The 17,027-nt window shown below is 36.4% G+C and overlaps 1 protein-coding gene across 1 annotated transcript in view; it reads right to left on the minus strand.

Annotated features, from left to right (window-relative positions):
• The window catches only part of KCNMA1 (potassium calcium-activated channel subfamily M alpha 1), a 518,607-nt gene that overhangs the window by 202,161 nt on the left and 299,419 nt on the right, over nucleotides 1-17,027 (minus strand). Inside the window, 1 exon segment of the mRNA XM_082486073.1 lies at nucleotides 2,666-2,759. Coding sequence (XP_082342199.1) covers nucleotides 2,666-2,759 — 94 coding nt within the window.

Below are 17,027 nucleotides of genomic sequence, written 5' to 3' on the forward strand. Positions count from 1 at the left end.
ATGTGCAGTATTTTCCATTCTAAAATATTAGACTCCAAAGTTAGTGGAGAAGCAACTGATGTTTCCCGTCAGTCCAGACAAAACAAGTCTCACTGGAAAGAAGTCTGTATTGGGCTTTGCTTGATAACCACACTGAGATTAAAATGAAAGGTCTAACTAAAGAGACAGATCATTTATATGACGACTTGTAATATCTGTGCTAAAAACATTTTCTTCACATTTATTAACAATGTATCAGCAATATCAGAAAAGTGTAAGTAGAAAATATTTCAATCTCTATCACCTTTGCTCTAGCACACCAAACGTTGGTAGTAGTCTCATCACGTATTTTCTGTTCGCAGGTCTCTAAATAGATGATAGTTTACAAAGAGTCCCACTATCAATCACCAGCAAGGCATAATTCAGGACTGCAGCAGGACTTCAGTCCTTCAAATTGTGCCAGGGATGAGGTCATTTCTCTCTCCTGACTACAAAATCAGCCTAAGGAAACCGGCAAACTTACAGGCCAAGGACATCATAGTTTGAACTTGCCTATTCACCTCTGTGCTTAAGTAGGGTCAAACTACCATTCACATTCAAGTAATAATTAAAACACATGCTTTATACAAATACAAAATATAAATATACAAATAAATTCAAAATTTTAGTGCATCACAAAGATATTTAATGGAGTGGTTTTATTCATGTAAGACTTCAAATCTGGACTAACATATTTGAAAATGGTGCTTGTATTTTTTCAATTACAGACAATATCCATTGTCTTCCTTCCAAAGCAAACACTGAAATTCTCTAGCCATTCCATTCCCTTAATTTCCTTGCTTTAGAATTACTTTAAAACTTTAACAGAAAATGTTTATACCAACTTTGTTGGAATCCCAGATAAAACATTGGAAAGGGGACTCTACTGATGTCAAGAATGTTGAAATCATACTTAAAAAGAAGACAGACAACGTGAGCAGCATTTGCCTCAGAGAAGACTCAAAACCAAAAATAAATTAATGTTTTGTTAGCCTGTATTACTCAATATCAATGCTTCAGCATGAAAACTGAAAAAAATATCCAGTTTCAGCAGAAGCTTTGAATTGCCTTCTGTTGAATTTAGAAGTAGCCAGAATATTTGGAACCTAAAGCTTTTTAAGATGTCAGATCAATATCTTCATAACCTGCAATACATGTTCTAATCAGCATTTTATCTTTCCATAGGGCACAACCTTTAGGCTTTCAAAAAGGTTAAAGCGTGTTATTCAACAATGAAAACAAAGTCTGTTGACTGTAAAGGCCAGTCATACTTTTCTACGGAAGTATTTGAACAGTTATTTATTTAGGTAATTAGCAACTAATAAAAGCCCGTTTCATTACAGAAGCAATCCTACCCTGCTTGAAGAGATATCATGTTCTTCTAGAAGCACTAGCATAACTGTCGCTTCCAAAGGATTACTTCCATACTTGCCGTATCTCTGCCAGACCCTACTGCTTGATTATGTGCTAAGTCATGTAATTTGGCCTTAGTCTTCATCAGCAGTTTGCAGACTTCACTTCTGAGTTCTCACGTAGTTGGATACTAGCCAAAAAAGATTTTTAAATGGATATATCTGTGTTTGAACACAAATATCTTCTAGAACTGAAGATATGGTAATATTTATATGATTTTGAGTTGCAACATCATATCGGGGAGAACAGATGGAGAAGGATGAGATTTTAAAATATTTTTTCAAAAACCTTAATTTGCCAGTGAGTCCTCACAGGACATATTCATTCGTTGGAAAAAAAAACAAAACAAAACCAAAACTGAACTAAAATAGCTAAAGGTTTGAGATGCTTATTACATAACTAGAAAAATCATTATTGATCCAATTCTTGCATCCACACAACCAAATATCACCCTTTCCTCAGGAACTCCTATTTAGTTCAGCAGGACTTCTTGGAGAACTGAAGTTACATCATATTAGCTTTTTAACTTAGATAAGGATTACTAATCTGAAGTAAAACTTTACCATCCTCACTTAGCATACTTCAGTTTGCATGACAAAGCAGTTTTGGATAACACAAAAAACCAAAAAGATTTGTTTTGGTTGAAACTAGAACTGGAAAAGGTGTTCTAGTAGTGCATCTCACATACTGTAACTGCTAAAGTACGTTCAGCCAACAGGACCCGAAAGGACTTCACATTACTCTCTCTCCCCTCGAAAAACCACACAGTATGGATATTAAACATATAGCATCAACTCTCAGTATATTCCTTCTTATTGTGCTCTGCTTCTTGATAATGTAGCCTAAGTTACGGCTTTGCGTAAGCAGGAGTGGCCAATATGAAATTTTAATTCTCTTGGTAAGAACATACAACCTTATTACTAGCACAAAATTTACAAAGCATGCGGATACTTCTAGAAAAAAGGGTTCTTGGAAGTTCGCAATGTCAAAAAGTTAACCTATATTGCAGGCCTGGTGGACATCTACAAAAGCTTACAAGCTATCAGTCTCCTTAGTGATCTTAGATGCTTATTATTATTACCTAAATGTTCTCAATCAAATACTTTGCTCGTGCATTTTAGAAATTATCTTAACGTTGTCCAGCCATTGTAAAATCGGGCTGTGTTCAAAGACTCTCCTTACCCAATAGCTACATTGCCTCCCTGACTCATGCTATCAGAGACATACTACTTACACGCAAGCCGAAGTAGAGTAGGAAGAACACATTGAAAGCCATGTCGATTTGTAACGTGAAATCTTTGTAGAAATTCTGGCAGGATTCTATTGGGCTATGTGAAAGAAAAAAAGAAAAAACGGAGTAAATTGTCAGTATATGAGTTTCTACTCTGGTGAGATTTTTATGCCTTTCCTTAAAGACCTTGATTCAGAAATCACATATCTGTTTTCCAGTCATTTCCAAGATACAAGCAAGCATTTCAAATTAATTATTTCATTCATTCAGTTAGTCATTCATACAGTCTTTATATTCACCTGTTCGGATAATATCTGAGAATTAACATGCAGATACCTTTAAGGAAGGACAAGCAGGAGAGTATCTCAGGATTCCTTAACCCCACATTAACCCTTAAAGAACTGACTTCTTTCTATAGGAGACATACCTATGATACTTTAGGAACAAACCTAACAAGGACACAGCTACAGTGAAATATTACATCTTTTTAATTGATGTCAAAATATAAAACCTTGAAAAAAACACAGTAGTTGCTTAGGAATACATTACCCATTAGCAACCTGGGGTACTTAGTCTTGTAGAATCCCTTGTGTATAAGAAGTTAGTTTTGGGTTGGTTTTTTTTTCCTTTTTCTCACTTCTTTTTTTGTGTATGGCTATTTAATGTCCTTTATGTACAGTACTATGAGCTGAGTAGAAAAGCAGCATAGCCCACTGGTAAAATTAAATAACAAAATAAATTGAGGAATTTGAAGCAGTACTCTAAGGGTTAATTTCCGCATGCAGGTTAATTAAAATACCTTTGTGTGTGTCAAGCAGCCATTGCAAATTCTAGCTTATTATATTATGCTTTATTTAAACAGTGGGAGAGGTCCAAAGCTTACTCTATACAAACTGGTACTTTATAGATGTACTTTCATCTAAGGAAGGAAATAACAAATATGATTAGTGATTTATTTGTGAGATTTCCAAACTAGGTTGGTGAAGCCACAGAACAATGTTGAAGTCACAGACCAAGATGAAAGTCATGTCCCAATATATGTTGATGTATATACACTATATATACCTAATGTTCCACCGTATATACGTATATATACACACATATATTGCAAATGATCACGTATTCATCACAACTGTAATAAAGCGGAAAACCGGAATGTAGATCATTTGATCATTTGGAACCCTAGCAAATATCCTTTAAGGAAAGAAGAAATTCTTTGGCTTCCCACGTCAAATAAATCACTGAATGTGAATGTAATACCAGTTAGTATAGCGGTAGCTCAGCAAATATAATGCTAGACTGCTCAACAAGCAAGATTCTATGCGTTATGAATGTCAGTTACCTAACTGACAAGGTAAAGGAAAATACCTGGGCTACCAGGTCATTACACATGCAGCCAAATTTTCCATTCCTTGTATACATTACAGGTCAAACAAGTTAAGTACAGCATGCCCTCTCCTGTCTTTAAACGCATCGAATGTATACAGCAAGATTCTCCTTGATGTACAACAGCTTTATATTTTAGAAGCTTCAGTGTTATAGGAAATTATTTTAAAATGTTCTTTAAAAAACTATTTGCAAAGACATTGAAGTTATGAAGCATTTCTGTTATATTTCAAATAAAATTGATTTACAAAAGCAGGCAGCAGAAGGAAAGAGAAGCCAAATGCATATAGGACGGAAGACAGCACCTTATACTTTACAAATACAGCTTTAGCGACAAAAAGAGGGGATGTAATCTGAGAACCCAACAGGATCATTTTCTGTATGGCATTACTGAGAGCGAAGGATTTTGTCAAAATAAGGTAGGCTACACACTGAGTCACTCTGCAGCCTATCAACAGAAATCAAGGAAACACAGCAGAAGCGGAATGAACAACCCTCACCAGCACAGAGGCCTGGACCCTTAATTCCAGGTTAGGTTTCTGTAAAAGCTGCAGAAATGCACCGAAGCTAATGGAATTGCACAGGTTTATAACTAGGATAGAGAGCTTCATTATCTTCCTTTCCACAGTTATTTGATACTCGTAGTGATTGTTGGATAAGGTCAGCTAAGGTTGTAGCCAACGGTGGTACTTTCGTACCACTGTGCTTTACAAAACCTACAAGATCTGACAAATCAGCTAATGCATAATACATCTTCATCTGGTTTGCAAATCACTTGGCACAGTGAACCACAATCCTGATTTGGGACTTTTGTTTACTTAATACCAGAGGTACATTTTTTTCTGCTAGTCATACCCCTGAAGCATCCTTCGTTTCAGAGATCATCTCTCAGTTTCTAAGTTATCCATCTCAAAGACAAACACAACGCCCTTTCCTTTTTATTTTAAATGATGATTTTGTCAGAAAGGCATGTCGCTAAGACTAAGGAAATTTTTATTTATACTCACCGGATAGGTTATACAAGATCTTAAATTTTCCAAATTAAGTTTTGGTAATATTCTTCAGTTTGGATTTTTTGTTTTCATCTCACATTTGAGCTGAGAGAAGAATACAGCCACTAATCTTTACCATTGCACTATTCAGCCTGATGCAGAAGCCATTTTGAAACGCCTCTTTGCATCACGTTTCCAAAAATCAGAAGTGCTGTATTTCGCAGAGTACCAGACAGTTGTGTGCTGGGGTGGTCCAGGACTAATAATATGTTCCCTGTTTTAAACTAAAATCAGATGGCTTGTCCTATGGGATTTCGCCTCTTTAGATCAGCAAAGGTTTCACCTTTGAAGGAGGCGACAGACTCTTCCGTGTAAGCATGCTCCATTGTAAGTGTGGTTTCATGCATTCATACTGCTAAAGACCAGGAGAAACCATACTTAAAATCAATGTAATAACCTATATACTAGCAATGATAGGAAAGATTTAATGTAAATGGATAAAAATCACGTAATTATGTAACTCTAAACGCAAGATTTATGTGCACTTTGAAAGAGCATCTTTAATTTGCTACACAAAAATTGAAAAAAATCCACCGTAGCAATGACTTCTTGTGTTTTGAAAAGAAAATCTCAAAGCACCAATTTTATTTTACTTAACCATAGGGATATCCTGCTGATAATCTATCAAGCACTAAAATACCCCTTCGCCCTGCCATTTTTAATGTAATAAACTAAATGCTACATGCAATGTCTGAGCTACATAAGCAAGATTTGAGAGACTTACAGTTTTCTTCAGGTCAACATTTATATCAAGTTATCATTTGCTGCAACCGTGTGCTCTGTGCTACAATTTAATATAAAAATCACATCTAGAGAAACAACAGTGGGCTTAGTCTGCCTAATCGTAGTAAAGCCAGAACCTTATTTGATTTTTCAGGCATGGACTACACTCTGTTAATTCTCTTCCTTGCTCTCCTGCTCTATAAACACTGCTATTCGTTTCAGTTTCACATTACCTCTATTTACTTCTTCTGTTTATTATTACAGCACCTTTATAGCAACACTAGTAGTTATAAAGCCCAGTTATACAGGTGTCACAGGCATAAACTAGTTCAGTGAGCAGGAGTGACTACAAGAGAAGTAACAAAATTACTCCAGTTTAACTTTACACAGATGGGGCAAAATTTTGACAAGGCGTTCCCAGCATCCTTAAACCTTTTTCACAATTGACACTGAAGCCAACACTACGTGACACTTTTACCACAACTGTACAAACGAACAAACCTCTTGTCACTTCAATTCAAAAGAATTTACTGCTGTTTAAAAAACTACTTTTGTCGCAAGTGTCCTGGTTTCAGCTGGGAAAGAGTTAATCTTCTTTCTAGTGATTGCTGTGAAAGGTGTATCAGTGATGTTTTTTTGTTGTTGCTAGGAGATGTTTATACTTTTCAAGGACTTATTTCCCCTTCCCACAGAAGCTGAGAAGGAGCATAGATAGAACAATCGAATGGCTAATGGGTGAAAATCCATGATCACTGCTCAGGAAGGTACCAATTCACCAGGTGGCGAGAGTGACTTTTGTCATTCTTGTCTTTATCTCAAGCCACAATTCTTTTTCTTCCTTTCCCTTCCCCCTCCTTTTCTCCCTCTTCTCCCTACCTTCATGGGGAGAAGGGGGGGGGGGGAGGAACTGCGCTAGCGGTTGTGTGGTCCCAGCTGCTGGCTGGGGTTAAAACACAACAACAAGTTTATTTCATGTATTTATTTATTATTCTCACTTATTTCTGGTTCGCTTGAAATGCTTCTAATGCATTTGAAATGGTTCCACTGGGATTATTCTTTGAATAGTCATAGAATGAGTGGGAGAGGGCAAAAATTAGTATGTATTTTAATGGATTCTGAAATTCTTTGTTTCTGCAAGTATGTTAATATGAAACTTCCCACAGAAGAAGCCTTCATAGAATATTTCCAGGATTTGCAGTTGCAACAGAGTTGAAAATATCTTGAGTGTTTTTTCCTGTATCATTTCACCTCTTGATAGGAGCTGTAAAGCCCATTTCCAACTTCAGATCAAAGCCTTGGCACGATATATCAGTCTATGTCACAGTGCAATCATTGTCATTATGACCACACAGAAGCAAGGGGAAGAAATTCTATGTTCATTCAGCCTGTAGGCCAGCTTTGCAAGCACAGTGACATCTATCTGGCTGATTTTATATAAAATGTTCCCCACGGTAATGGGAAAGATTGTGCACACCCAATTTGGTACTTGAAATAACTATCCAACATGCCATTTACAGTTCTCTATTCTTTCTGTGTAAGGAAGTGGGCTATTGCATTTTTGGCACGTGTCATGTCAAGTCTGCTCCTACTGTTTTTTTTCCTTTATTTTTTTCTTTTTAATGACAAGGCCTACAAAGACCAAGATGGATGCCAATTTTTATCTATGCATAATAATAATAAATGAAAATGCAAAAGGATAATCTTAAAACATGTTCATCTGGTTACATTTTGCCAAGGGTTTCGAAGATAAGTTCTAGGCAAAACATTCATAAATCACCACAGAAGATTACTTCTGCTGTAACTTCAGGAAAGTACTGATATTAATATTGTACCACAGCTGCTACATCTTTGGAACTTTAAGAAGTTATTGAGACTTCTAAAAATTCAGAGAATGATCCTAATTTACAATTTTAATTTTTGTAATCAAATTGGTCTTCTGAATGGTGGAGGAAAAGTATTAAAGTAGACAAAATCTATTTTAATTCTTAATATTAATTAAATAAAATGTAAATTTGAAAAAGCTGGAACTAAAAAAAAATACATTACACACTTGCTTGAGAAAGAAATACATCTACCTGATACTACAATAAATTAAGAATTTTTTAATTTTCTTTGCTCATGACAGTTTTTAGATTGCACAATAGTACATTATATGAATAAACAGGAAAATGTGCAGTTCCTATCAGAAGGAATGTCCATTGATGACAATGAATTTTAAAATCAAATTATGTACAGAAATACTAGTAGAGGCTGCTAAAACATAATCAACACAAATGAATAAATGAGAGTGACCACTCAATATGTAGAAGCTCTTCAGTATCTCATTATTTGAAGACATTCTATTCACTTCTCACTTTCAAATTGTATTTGAATGTAATTAATATGTATTAATTTGGGCATGTAAGTCTTCTTTGTTCATGAAAGTCTCTATGGTAGTCTTTTTTTTCCAAACTATTTTGTTTTACTGGAAGCTCTGTAATACTGAATTCCCTCAAATTTATTTATAAAACAAACTCAATTTTATGAATTTTAGAGTACAAAAATAAGTTCGGCACAAATTTGACACGACGACATGACAGTGTCCATTTATACTCCTTTAATACATATTTTTAACAGTACAGCAAAAAAAAAAAGGGGGTATGGTTAGGCTTTTTAACTGTTTCAGTGAGGTAGCACTAAAGTAAAACTAAGGGAAAAGCTAGATATATAATTTATTAAAAGCAATGTTCATCCAATGCAGAACAGTTTCTGTTCCTTTAACTATGGTTTAGTTGTACTGCTCGGCAGGGAATAAGCAGTTAAAATCTTTGTTACTGAAACAGGCGGAACATACAGCAAAATTATACATACAGATGCCTATCAGGTGGCAATCTAGTGAAACAAATACCATAATTGAAATAAATCAGCAAGACTAAATAAGAATCAAAGGTGTCCAACATCTCACAGAGCGATAGAGAGCGTAACAATTTTTTTCTTACTTCAAAAGGCTTTCATTTACTAACCATTAGTCCCACAGTAAGAAACAAAAAGTATTTTCTTGCAGTATGTGTACCGATCTTCTAAATGCAAGATGCCTTGGTACATTACTCAAATTTAAAAGACCGTTCTTTGAGTCATAACATCGATAAGCTCATCAATTTGTTGATGGCAAATGTCTTCTAAATTACTTCACTCCCACTTGACGTGATGTGATCTCCCACCGGGGAAGTTTTGCTACTCGCATTTTCAGTTAGCACAGGATAGGCAGGAAGAGTTAAGTCGGTTCCCTTTCCAAAAAGGAAGAACAGCCAGCTGGACCAGAACAATGCTGCCACGAAGGCAAGGGGAAGACCCACTTTGCCCACAGCAGAAGTAATCTGCCGTCACAGCCCTAAGTCTCAGGATTCATAAAACACGATGGGATTGTTATGACCCTAGTTAAAGATATTTTCTAAGAGGTTTTGTGTACCTGGAGCTAGTGACTGAATGAGGAACAATCCCTTTCTCACTGAATTTTGCAGATAGTATGACCTGATAGCCCAGGATGATGCTGTGACCATTTCCTGTATCTTCTTATCTTGTCATTGATAAAGAAACATTTAAATCTTTTTGACCTCTCAACCTCCCACCTCTAAATCCTCAGCTAACTGTTTCTCCTATGCACACACCCGTACACACCCAAGGAACTTTCTCCTCCCAACACGTTTCAGCGTCAAATCGTGGAGCTTCTTTTTTATACTCATAGTTAAGATGCTGAGCATGCTTGGTTATGTCACTCTCACCATTTTTTATTGTACCTCGCTCCTGTCTGGACTCCATAATGCCTAGTACTGTACCATCCTCTTCCTTCAAAAAGCTTCAGACAAATATTCCTGCATAAGTCCTCAGGACTTTGCCAAATACCTTTTTTTTTTAATTCTCTATTCTGACTCGCCTTTGCTTAAAAAATTAAACTATATTTGTCTTTCCAGTCACAAAAACTTTTCGACTTCAGCATGCAATACAACACAATTTTGGATTACTCTATCTTACTGCTTTTGGTTCCATCTCCATTCCTGCCTTGTCTACATGTGGAGTGGTCTCCTTTCTTCACTTTGATAGGCAGCTTTCTTTTTCACGTTCTTTTTGAAAATGCATTGCTGACCTTAGGCTCATACACACTGAGCCCTTTGAATTACATCAATAATCAGTATCCTCTTTGTTCAATTTTCAAGTAAATAAGCAAAATATAAATCTGATCAAAATAAAAGATGAACTTCCAAATACTGTGAAATAAAGCTATCTTCCCAGATTTCTTAGACTATTGCTTAACCTACATCTTATAAACTGCAAGCTCCTGAAGGGAACTGCTTTCCAGAAAAAAGCAGGAACAACGCAAATGCCTGCCCTTATTTCCCTTTCCTAATTTCTACCACAACATCTTCTGTTATTCTTTAAAGTCTGACAGATTGCAAACTGGCATTAAAATATTACCCTTCTATTTCTAACCTTATTAAAAAATGCATCATGACTCATCTGTTCTGCAGATGCTTTCTACAACTAAGTAGTTCTATATTATCTCCCTAGCACGCTGGGGAACCTTGAGGAGCTTTTAGACAATTTGGGGTAAAATTAACAGGTTTCCTCATCCTCCTTCAAAAAAAATCCACTGTCAGAAGAAATAAGCAATAACAAAACCAGATCAATCAGCAATAAATTGGTACAACAGCATCATTTAGTGAAGAATTTTCTAAGAATCAGAGCCAGATATATGTTTTTCTTTATGATTCTTTTCACTTTTCTGGGTCACGTGATATAAAATGGGGCATAAAAGTGTGGGTTTTTTTCCTTTGAATGTTAACCTGTTTTAAATGTAAATATATATTTAAATGCTGTGACTTGTCAGTTTTTAATGCAAAATTAATTCAGTTTAGAAACTGAGACAAAAAAGGACTTCCAATGAGAAAGAGAGGCTCTTAATTTTAATTTATGTCACATCCCTGTACGAGATTAAGAGCCAAATTAAGTTGGTACAACTTCATAATGAAGGTATACTTTCCTGATGCCCATCTCAGAAGCACAGGATTTTGCTTGGCATAACTCTACTGAATTTTACAGAGGTATTTGCGATTGACAATACACCAAATGAGAAAGTCAAGTAACATTGCTAGCACTTATTTTACCTAAATGAACTAATACAACTTGGCAAAATTCAGTATAATGTTATCAGTTTCCATCTTTCTTTTTCAAGTTTTCCATGAATTTTAAGTACATCGTGCGTCTTCATAGACTGCCCTAGTAAAACATAAGTCAACCAACACAGAACTCAAGCAAAATGAAATTATCTTCCTCAGCTCAAACACGAAACTCAATTCTTATCTTCCTCAGCTCAAACACAAAATTGTATAAACAATTTGTATATACAATTTGTAAACAATTGTATAAACAAATTGTATAAACAATGTGACAACAAGAAACTTTTATTTACATTTTTTATATTGAATTGCTGGGATATACAGAAAACACGCATATAAAAATTGCTCACTCTGAAAACAGCATTTTCATCAGGGTGTATTTACATTCACTACTGCCTCCAGCATGTGTCTTCTCTAATTACTGACTTTCACAAAAAAAAGCTGAAGGAAGATTCCTGCAGACCAGCTAAACAACCAGAAACTGAATGCTAAAACAGGCATAAGTAAGTGGCCCGGAGTCAATCTCCGTAACTCTTCTAAGTTCTTTCCGTAGGGTATGGAAGACAGAGCATGCACTTGCTTGCAAAACACACTATTAACATCTTTATCCTACCTAAGATAAATGCATTTGAAAAGGTTTGCAGAGAACCACATAGGTAAGTAGGAAGAGTATATTATTTTATTTCGCATTAGATTTGTTAATTGCTTACCATAAGCTGAGAACACTGGCAACTGCAAATACTATTACACTGCCTTGACAAAACGATCTCCCTGATGACAAGCCAATTCTAAGAGGACGATAGAGCAACAATGCCAGGGAACACATTTTTAATCAAAGGTTTCTATGTGATACCACTCACATATTAAAGAGAAAAACACCAGTATACTGTTTCAATTAACATTATATTATTAACTTTTTTGACATTTAATAAGCCATTTCATTTATATCTAGTATGCTGACTTCATTATAGAAAGAGGTGTTAAACTGCATACCCTAGTTACTAAAGTTGACAATCTTGCATGTTTCTACTTCATAATAAGTCCATTTTCTATAATTCAACAATTATTTTCTGTTTTTTTAATATTCTTTATCAAAGACTATCAAGGAGTAATAAGTTGTTGTAGCTATTTACTCCAGAGAACAGAAAATAATTGTTGACATCAAAATGCAAACACATTATATAATGAATAAAACTGTTTCAATTAACATATAGTGAAAGACTGGAATAGGTTCTTTAGGGAGAATGGTGAATCTCAGATTTTTATAAGCAGTGGTAAACACTTTTCAGCCTGGGATATACGAATTGTTTATAGTCCTTACATTTGCATATGTCAATAGAATGATCTAAACGTGTTATTTCTAAAATTTCCTCCTTCTGTAGCAGAGGGCCTACAAAACATTCATATCTTAGTTAAGTGTCTGTTCGAATAAATTTATGTATAGCCACTCTTACTTTGCAGCAGAAGGAAGAGTGACTTCTGAGATTTCTTCTTACTCTATATTATATGATTCAATTTTGCGGCTGCTCTCTTTTAAAATTACCCAAAAGTCCTTTTCACATTTGCTATCCACTTTCTGCAAACCCAAAGTTTTCAACAGCCTGTCATCATCATTGGTTTCCAGCTCCAGTTACTCCTCCATCTCAGTGCCTTTTATTATCCTTTATTCTGCTGATATTGTTGCCCAGCTTTTAAAAGTCTCCCTCATCTGACTGCACTCTTTGAAAAAACACATACAATCTTCAAAAATGAGGATATCCTTTACCTATTCTATTTGACTCCAAATTAAGATTACTAATCATTTTTCTTTTGTATATAATCATGAAACTAAGCTCTGATTTTCTGCTTGATATGCGTAACAGATTCCTCCAGATGATTTTGACTATTAATTATAGAATCATAGAATGGTTTAGGTTGGAAGGGACCTTGAAGATCATCAAGTTCCAACCCCCCTGCCATGGGCAGGGACACTTCCCACTAGACCAGGTTGCCCAAGGCCACGTCCAGCCTGGCCTTGAACACCTCCAGGGATGGGGCCTCAACAACCTCTCTGGGCAACCTGTTCCAGTGCCTTACCACCCTCAAAGTGAAAAACTTCTTCCTAATGTTTAATCTGAACCTGCCCTCTTCCAGTTTAAAGCCATTCCCCCTCGTCCTATTGCTACATGCCTGAATAAAAAGTCCCTCCCTAGCTCTTCTCCAGGCTGAACAGCCCCAACTCCTTCAGCCTCTCCTCCTAGGAGAGGTGCTCCAGCCCTTTGGGTCATCCTCGTGGCTCTCCTCTGGACACGCTCCAGCAGGTCCACGTCCTTCTTATACTGTGGGCTCCAGAGCTGGAGGCAGTACTCCAGGTGGGGTCTCACGAGAGTGGAGTAGAGGGGCAGAATCGCCTCCTTTGACCTGCTGGCCATGCTTCTTTTGATGCAGCCCAGGATACAGTTGGCCTTCTGGGCTGCAATCACACATTGCTGGCTCACGTTGAGCTTCTTGTCAATCAGCACCCCCAGGTCCTTCTCCTCAGGGCTCCTCTCCAGCCATTCCCCACAGACCCTGTATTTGTGCTTGGGATTGTCCCGACCCGGATGTAAGACCTTGCACTTGGCCTTGTTGAACTGCATGAGGTTGGCTTGGGCCCACCTCTCCAGCCTGTCCGGGTCCCTCTGGACGGCATCCCTCCCCTCCAGAGTGTCTGCCTCGCCCAACAGCTTGGTATCATCAGCAAACTTGCTGAGGGTGCACTCCACCCCACTGTCCATGTCGCTGACAAAGATGTTGAACAGTACAGGTCCCAGTACTGATCCTTTCCATATGTTTCTTGGTTGCTTACATACTGTAATTAAAAAAACTAATCTTGTCCTATGAAGATTAGTCTAAGTTCAGCTATCCTAACTGAAAATTACAAGAACACCAGATAAATTGGAGTGTTATCATATTTCCAGTTCATTCATCTGACTACCTTTTCTGGAATTCCTTCCTGTGATACTTAAATGAAAATATCTGCTACCAGCTAGTTTTCACTGACTAGTAGTAAACTTGAACCTAAGGTATATTGTTTGACTTCAATGTCAGTGAATGATGTAATTGAGCAATGAAAGGCAGAAGCACTGCAAAGCAGTAGAAACTTGATGTTACATTACTGGATCAGCTTTTTTGGTCATGCTTTTTAGTGCAGGGACCCAAATCTATTATTATCCATAAAACGCTATCCATATTGTATTAATGGCAATTCTAAAAGCAGTCCTAATACACAGTTACACCAAACAGGATATGTTGTTTCATATTTCAAACAAAGGCATAACTGTAAACATGAACGATGTACATTCCTTCAAAAAATCTGCATAAAATTAGAAAATATATTAGTTCCAAACAAACTTTCCTAATTGCAGATTCTCTCTCTCATTCGTCATGAGAGAACCTTTCAGCCTTATCTATACCGTCAGCACAAGGGTCCTCTTAAGCACCTTAGTCATTTAATGCTTAAAATACATTTAGGTCACAGGTCATGCAACTCAACTACTCCCATCTAAACTATTACACATCTGGTATCCTTGCAAATTCTCATGGGGAAGTCTGTATTTGTATACTTGTTCCACTTTACCAGGAAGAATGGACAGGTGAATTGAAATAAAAAAACCTTTCAACTACTGAGAGCAACTATCTGAGATCTTTTAATATATCATAAGCATCACAGTACATTGATTTAAATTCCTCTACCTTAAACCAACTGCAGGCATAATCCAAGTAACATTCCCTCCCAGAATTTACAAACACGTATGACAGCCCTTTCTATCAGTTTCCCTTTTTCTTCCCCTGGACTCCTGAAGAGTCTTTATTGCACATATTTTCTTTAAAGTAAAACACGTACACAGTTTCTCCACCCACACACTCCACTGTGACTTACTTTCCACACGCATATAACTGTAAATCTAGTAAATTTTCCAGCTTCGAAATTTTCATGTCACAGCTATTCCAGCTATGGGATCTCATTATTTACCAGGACTGTCTTAAGAACAAATTACCATATTCTTAAGGCAAAATGCTGATTCTATAAAAGACTCACTGAATAGCCACATTTACTTTCCAAAAGAATAGAAATAGTTTAAACGAACATAGAAGAAATTAAACGCTTCAACTCTTTCCTAGTTCAACTTTTCAGGCAAGAAAACGAGGCTGGAGCCTGACGGTCTGAGTCACAGTGGCTTTTCTAAATGGGAAAGGCAAAGCCTTTTTTAGACAGATTTATGACACTATGTCTTTCTTTTTTAGCAGTCACTTTATCTCCATTAACAAAGGGAAGAAGGCATTGCCAACACCTGTAGTAGTTGCTCAAATCATTTATCACAAGCCTGATATAAAGCTACTTTACATCAATGTAAAAAGAGGATCATAATGATGTTAAAAACAAATATATAGTGGCCCTTTTTTCCTAACACCATCTCAACATAGCTTGCAAACATGCACTGTATCATCCAACACCTTTTTACCCTGGCTGCTGTGCATGGGAAAACAGATGTGTAGTTAGGCTTACACACTGAGCTACTGGCAAGGTCAAAAGGACTGGTGTAATAATCCATTTTGCACCAATTTCAGGAGGAAGAACTTCATGTTGTTGTATAGATACACGTCGGATCAGTTTTACAGTCCTAAAAGACTTCATTCTAAGAAAAAAAATACTAACTGTCACTATGTGGACTAGAGGAATAACATAAAAGAAATAAAAATCCTAAGTAAACCTAAATAATAAATGTTCTCAGGGCAGCACAATATCAGTACATGGGTGGCACGACAACAGCTGTGGAAATTACTTCCCTTTTTTATTGTTTTGGATATATTGCATGTCATCAGTTATCTGCTTAAAAGCACACGCTAAGAGCTTATTTTGGCTTTCAAAATGATAATTGTTCACAATTATCATTTTTCAAACATCATCACATTTTATATTAAAGGCCCTCAAAGTTAAATGTATGGGGTAAACAATGTTTATTCTCCAAGTTGGTTATTAATCTGTAATCTGTAAATTAATTTTGACTCCCCAAAAAGCACAAAATGTACCCTCTGAACACATACACCCAACATTTGTGCTGACTGACAGCACTACAAAACGGTGTTCAGACCCAATGTTTCAAGTCACTTTCCAAAGTGCTATTTCATCATTTTATCAGGAAACAATAGGATTAGCATCAAATCATATCTTCTCCTGTGCTGATGAAAGATTTATTTGAATACATTTAAGAACATACGAATAACAGGTTGCTTAGGATGGTCACAATGTCATTTGTAAAAAACTTAGAGCAGTGTTACAATTCTTCATATGGAAATTCATTTTAGTGGGGTTTTGTAAATCAATGGATTTTAAATTATTTTGCAGGCATTTAATATTATCAAAAAAACATTGTTGCACTTCAAAATTCTTCCCAAATTTTGACTTTTAATAGGTGATTATGTATAATCTTACCTCTTTTCACTGTCACCTGCTGCTAAAGTTTACAGCAGGGAAGGTTTGTCTTTCTGAATGCTACTGGCATCATCGAGCCTTTGTCACAACAGAACAGTTAGTACACTCTTGCTTTACCACACCTTGACCACCCTGCAATTGTCTATCTAGTCACCAAACTACAGTAATATGCTGGAAATTTTACATATATAGAGAGACCTGATACATATAAAATCCTATTCTATAAAAGCTTAACTAAAGATATTGATAAGCATAATTTACATTTGCTCAAACTTTCTAAGTTTATGGGTTCTTTTAATTCCAGTTCATGCACTTAATGCTTAGACCGCATTCAGTGTATACACCATTATGGTAAGCGCATTGGCATGCACAGGCAATACAAGAATAGATTATAATTAATCCCATAGACAACCAAAAAAGGTGAAGTTGCATCATGCAATGAAACCACAGCTTGGCCTGGGCTGCCATGCAGAAAAAAACCTACATCAATGAGTCTGCTGTACGGCTCCTAGGTAAGAGTTGATATGAAAGAGGTGAGTTATTTCAGCAATGAAGTCACAGGCTGAAAATGTTTATACTACTGTAAAGAAAATACT

The sequence above is a fragment of the Vanellus vanellus genome, assembly GCF_965231255.1.
Source record: "Vanellus vanellus genome assembly, chromosome: 7".
NCBI lineage: Eukaryota > Metazoa > Chordata > Aves > Charadriiformes > Charadriidae > Vanellus > Vanellus vanellus.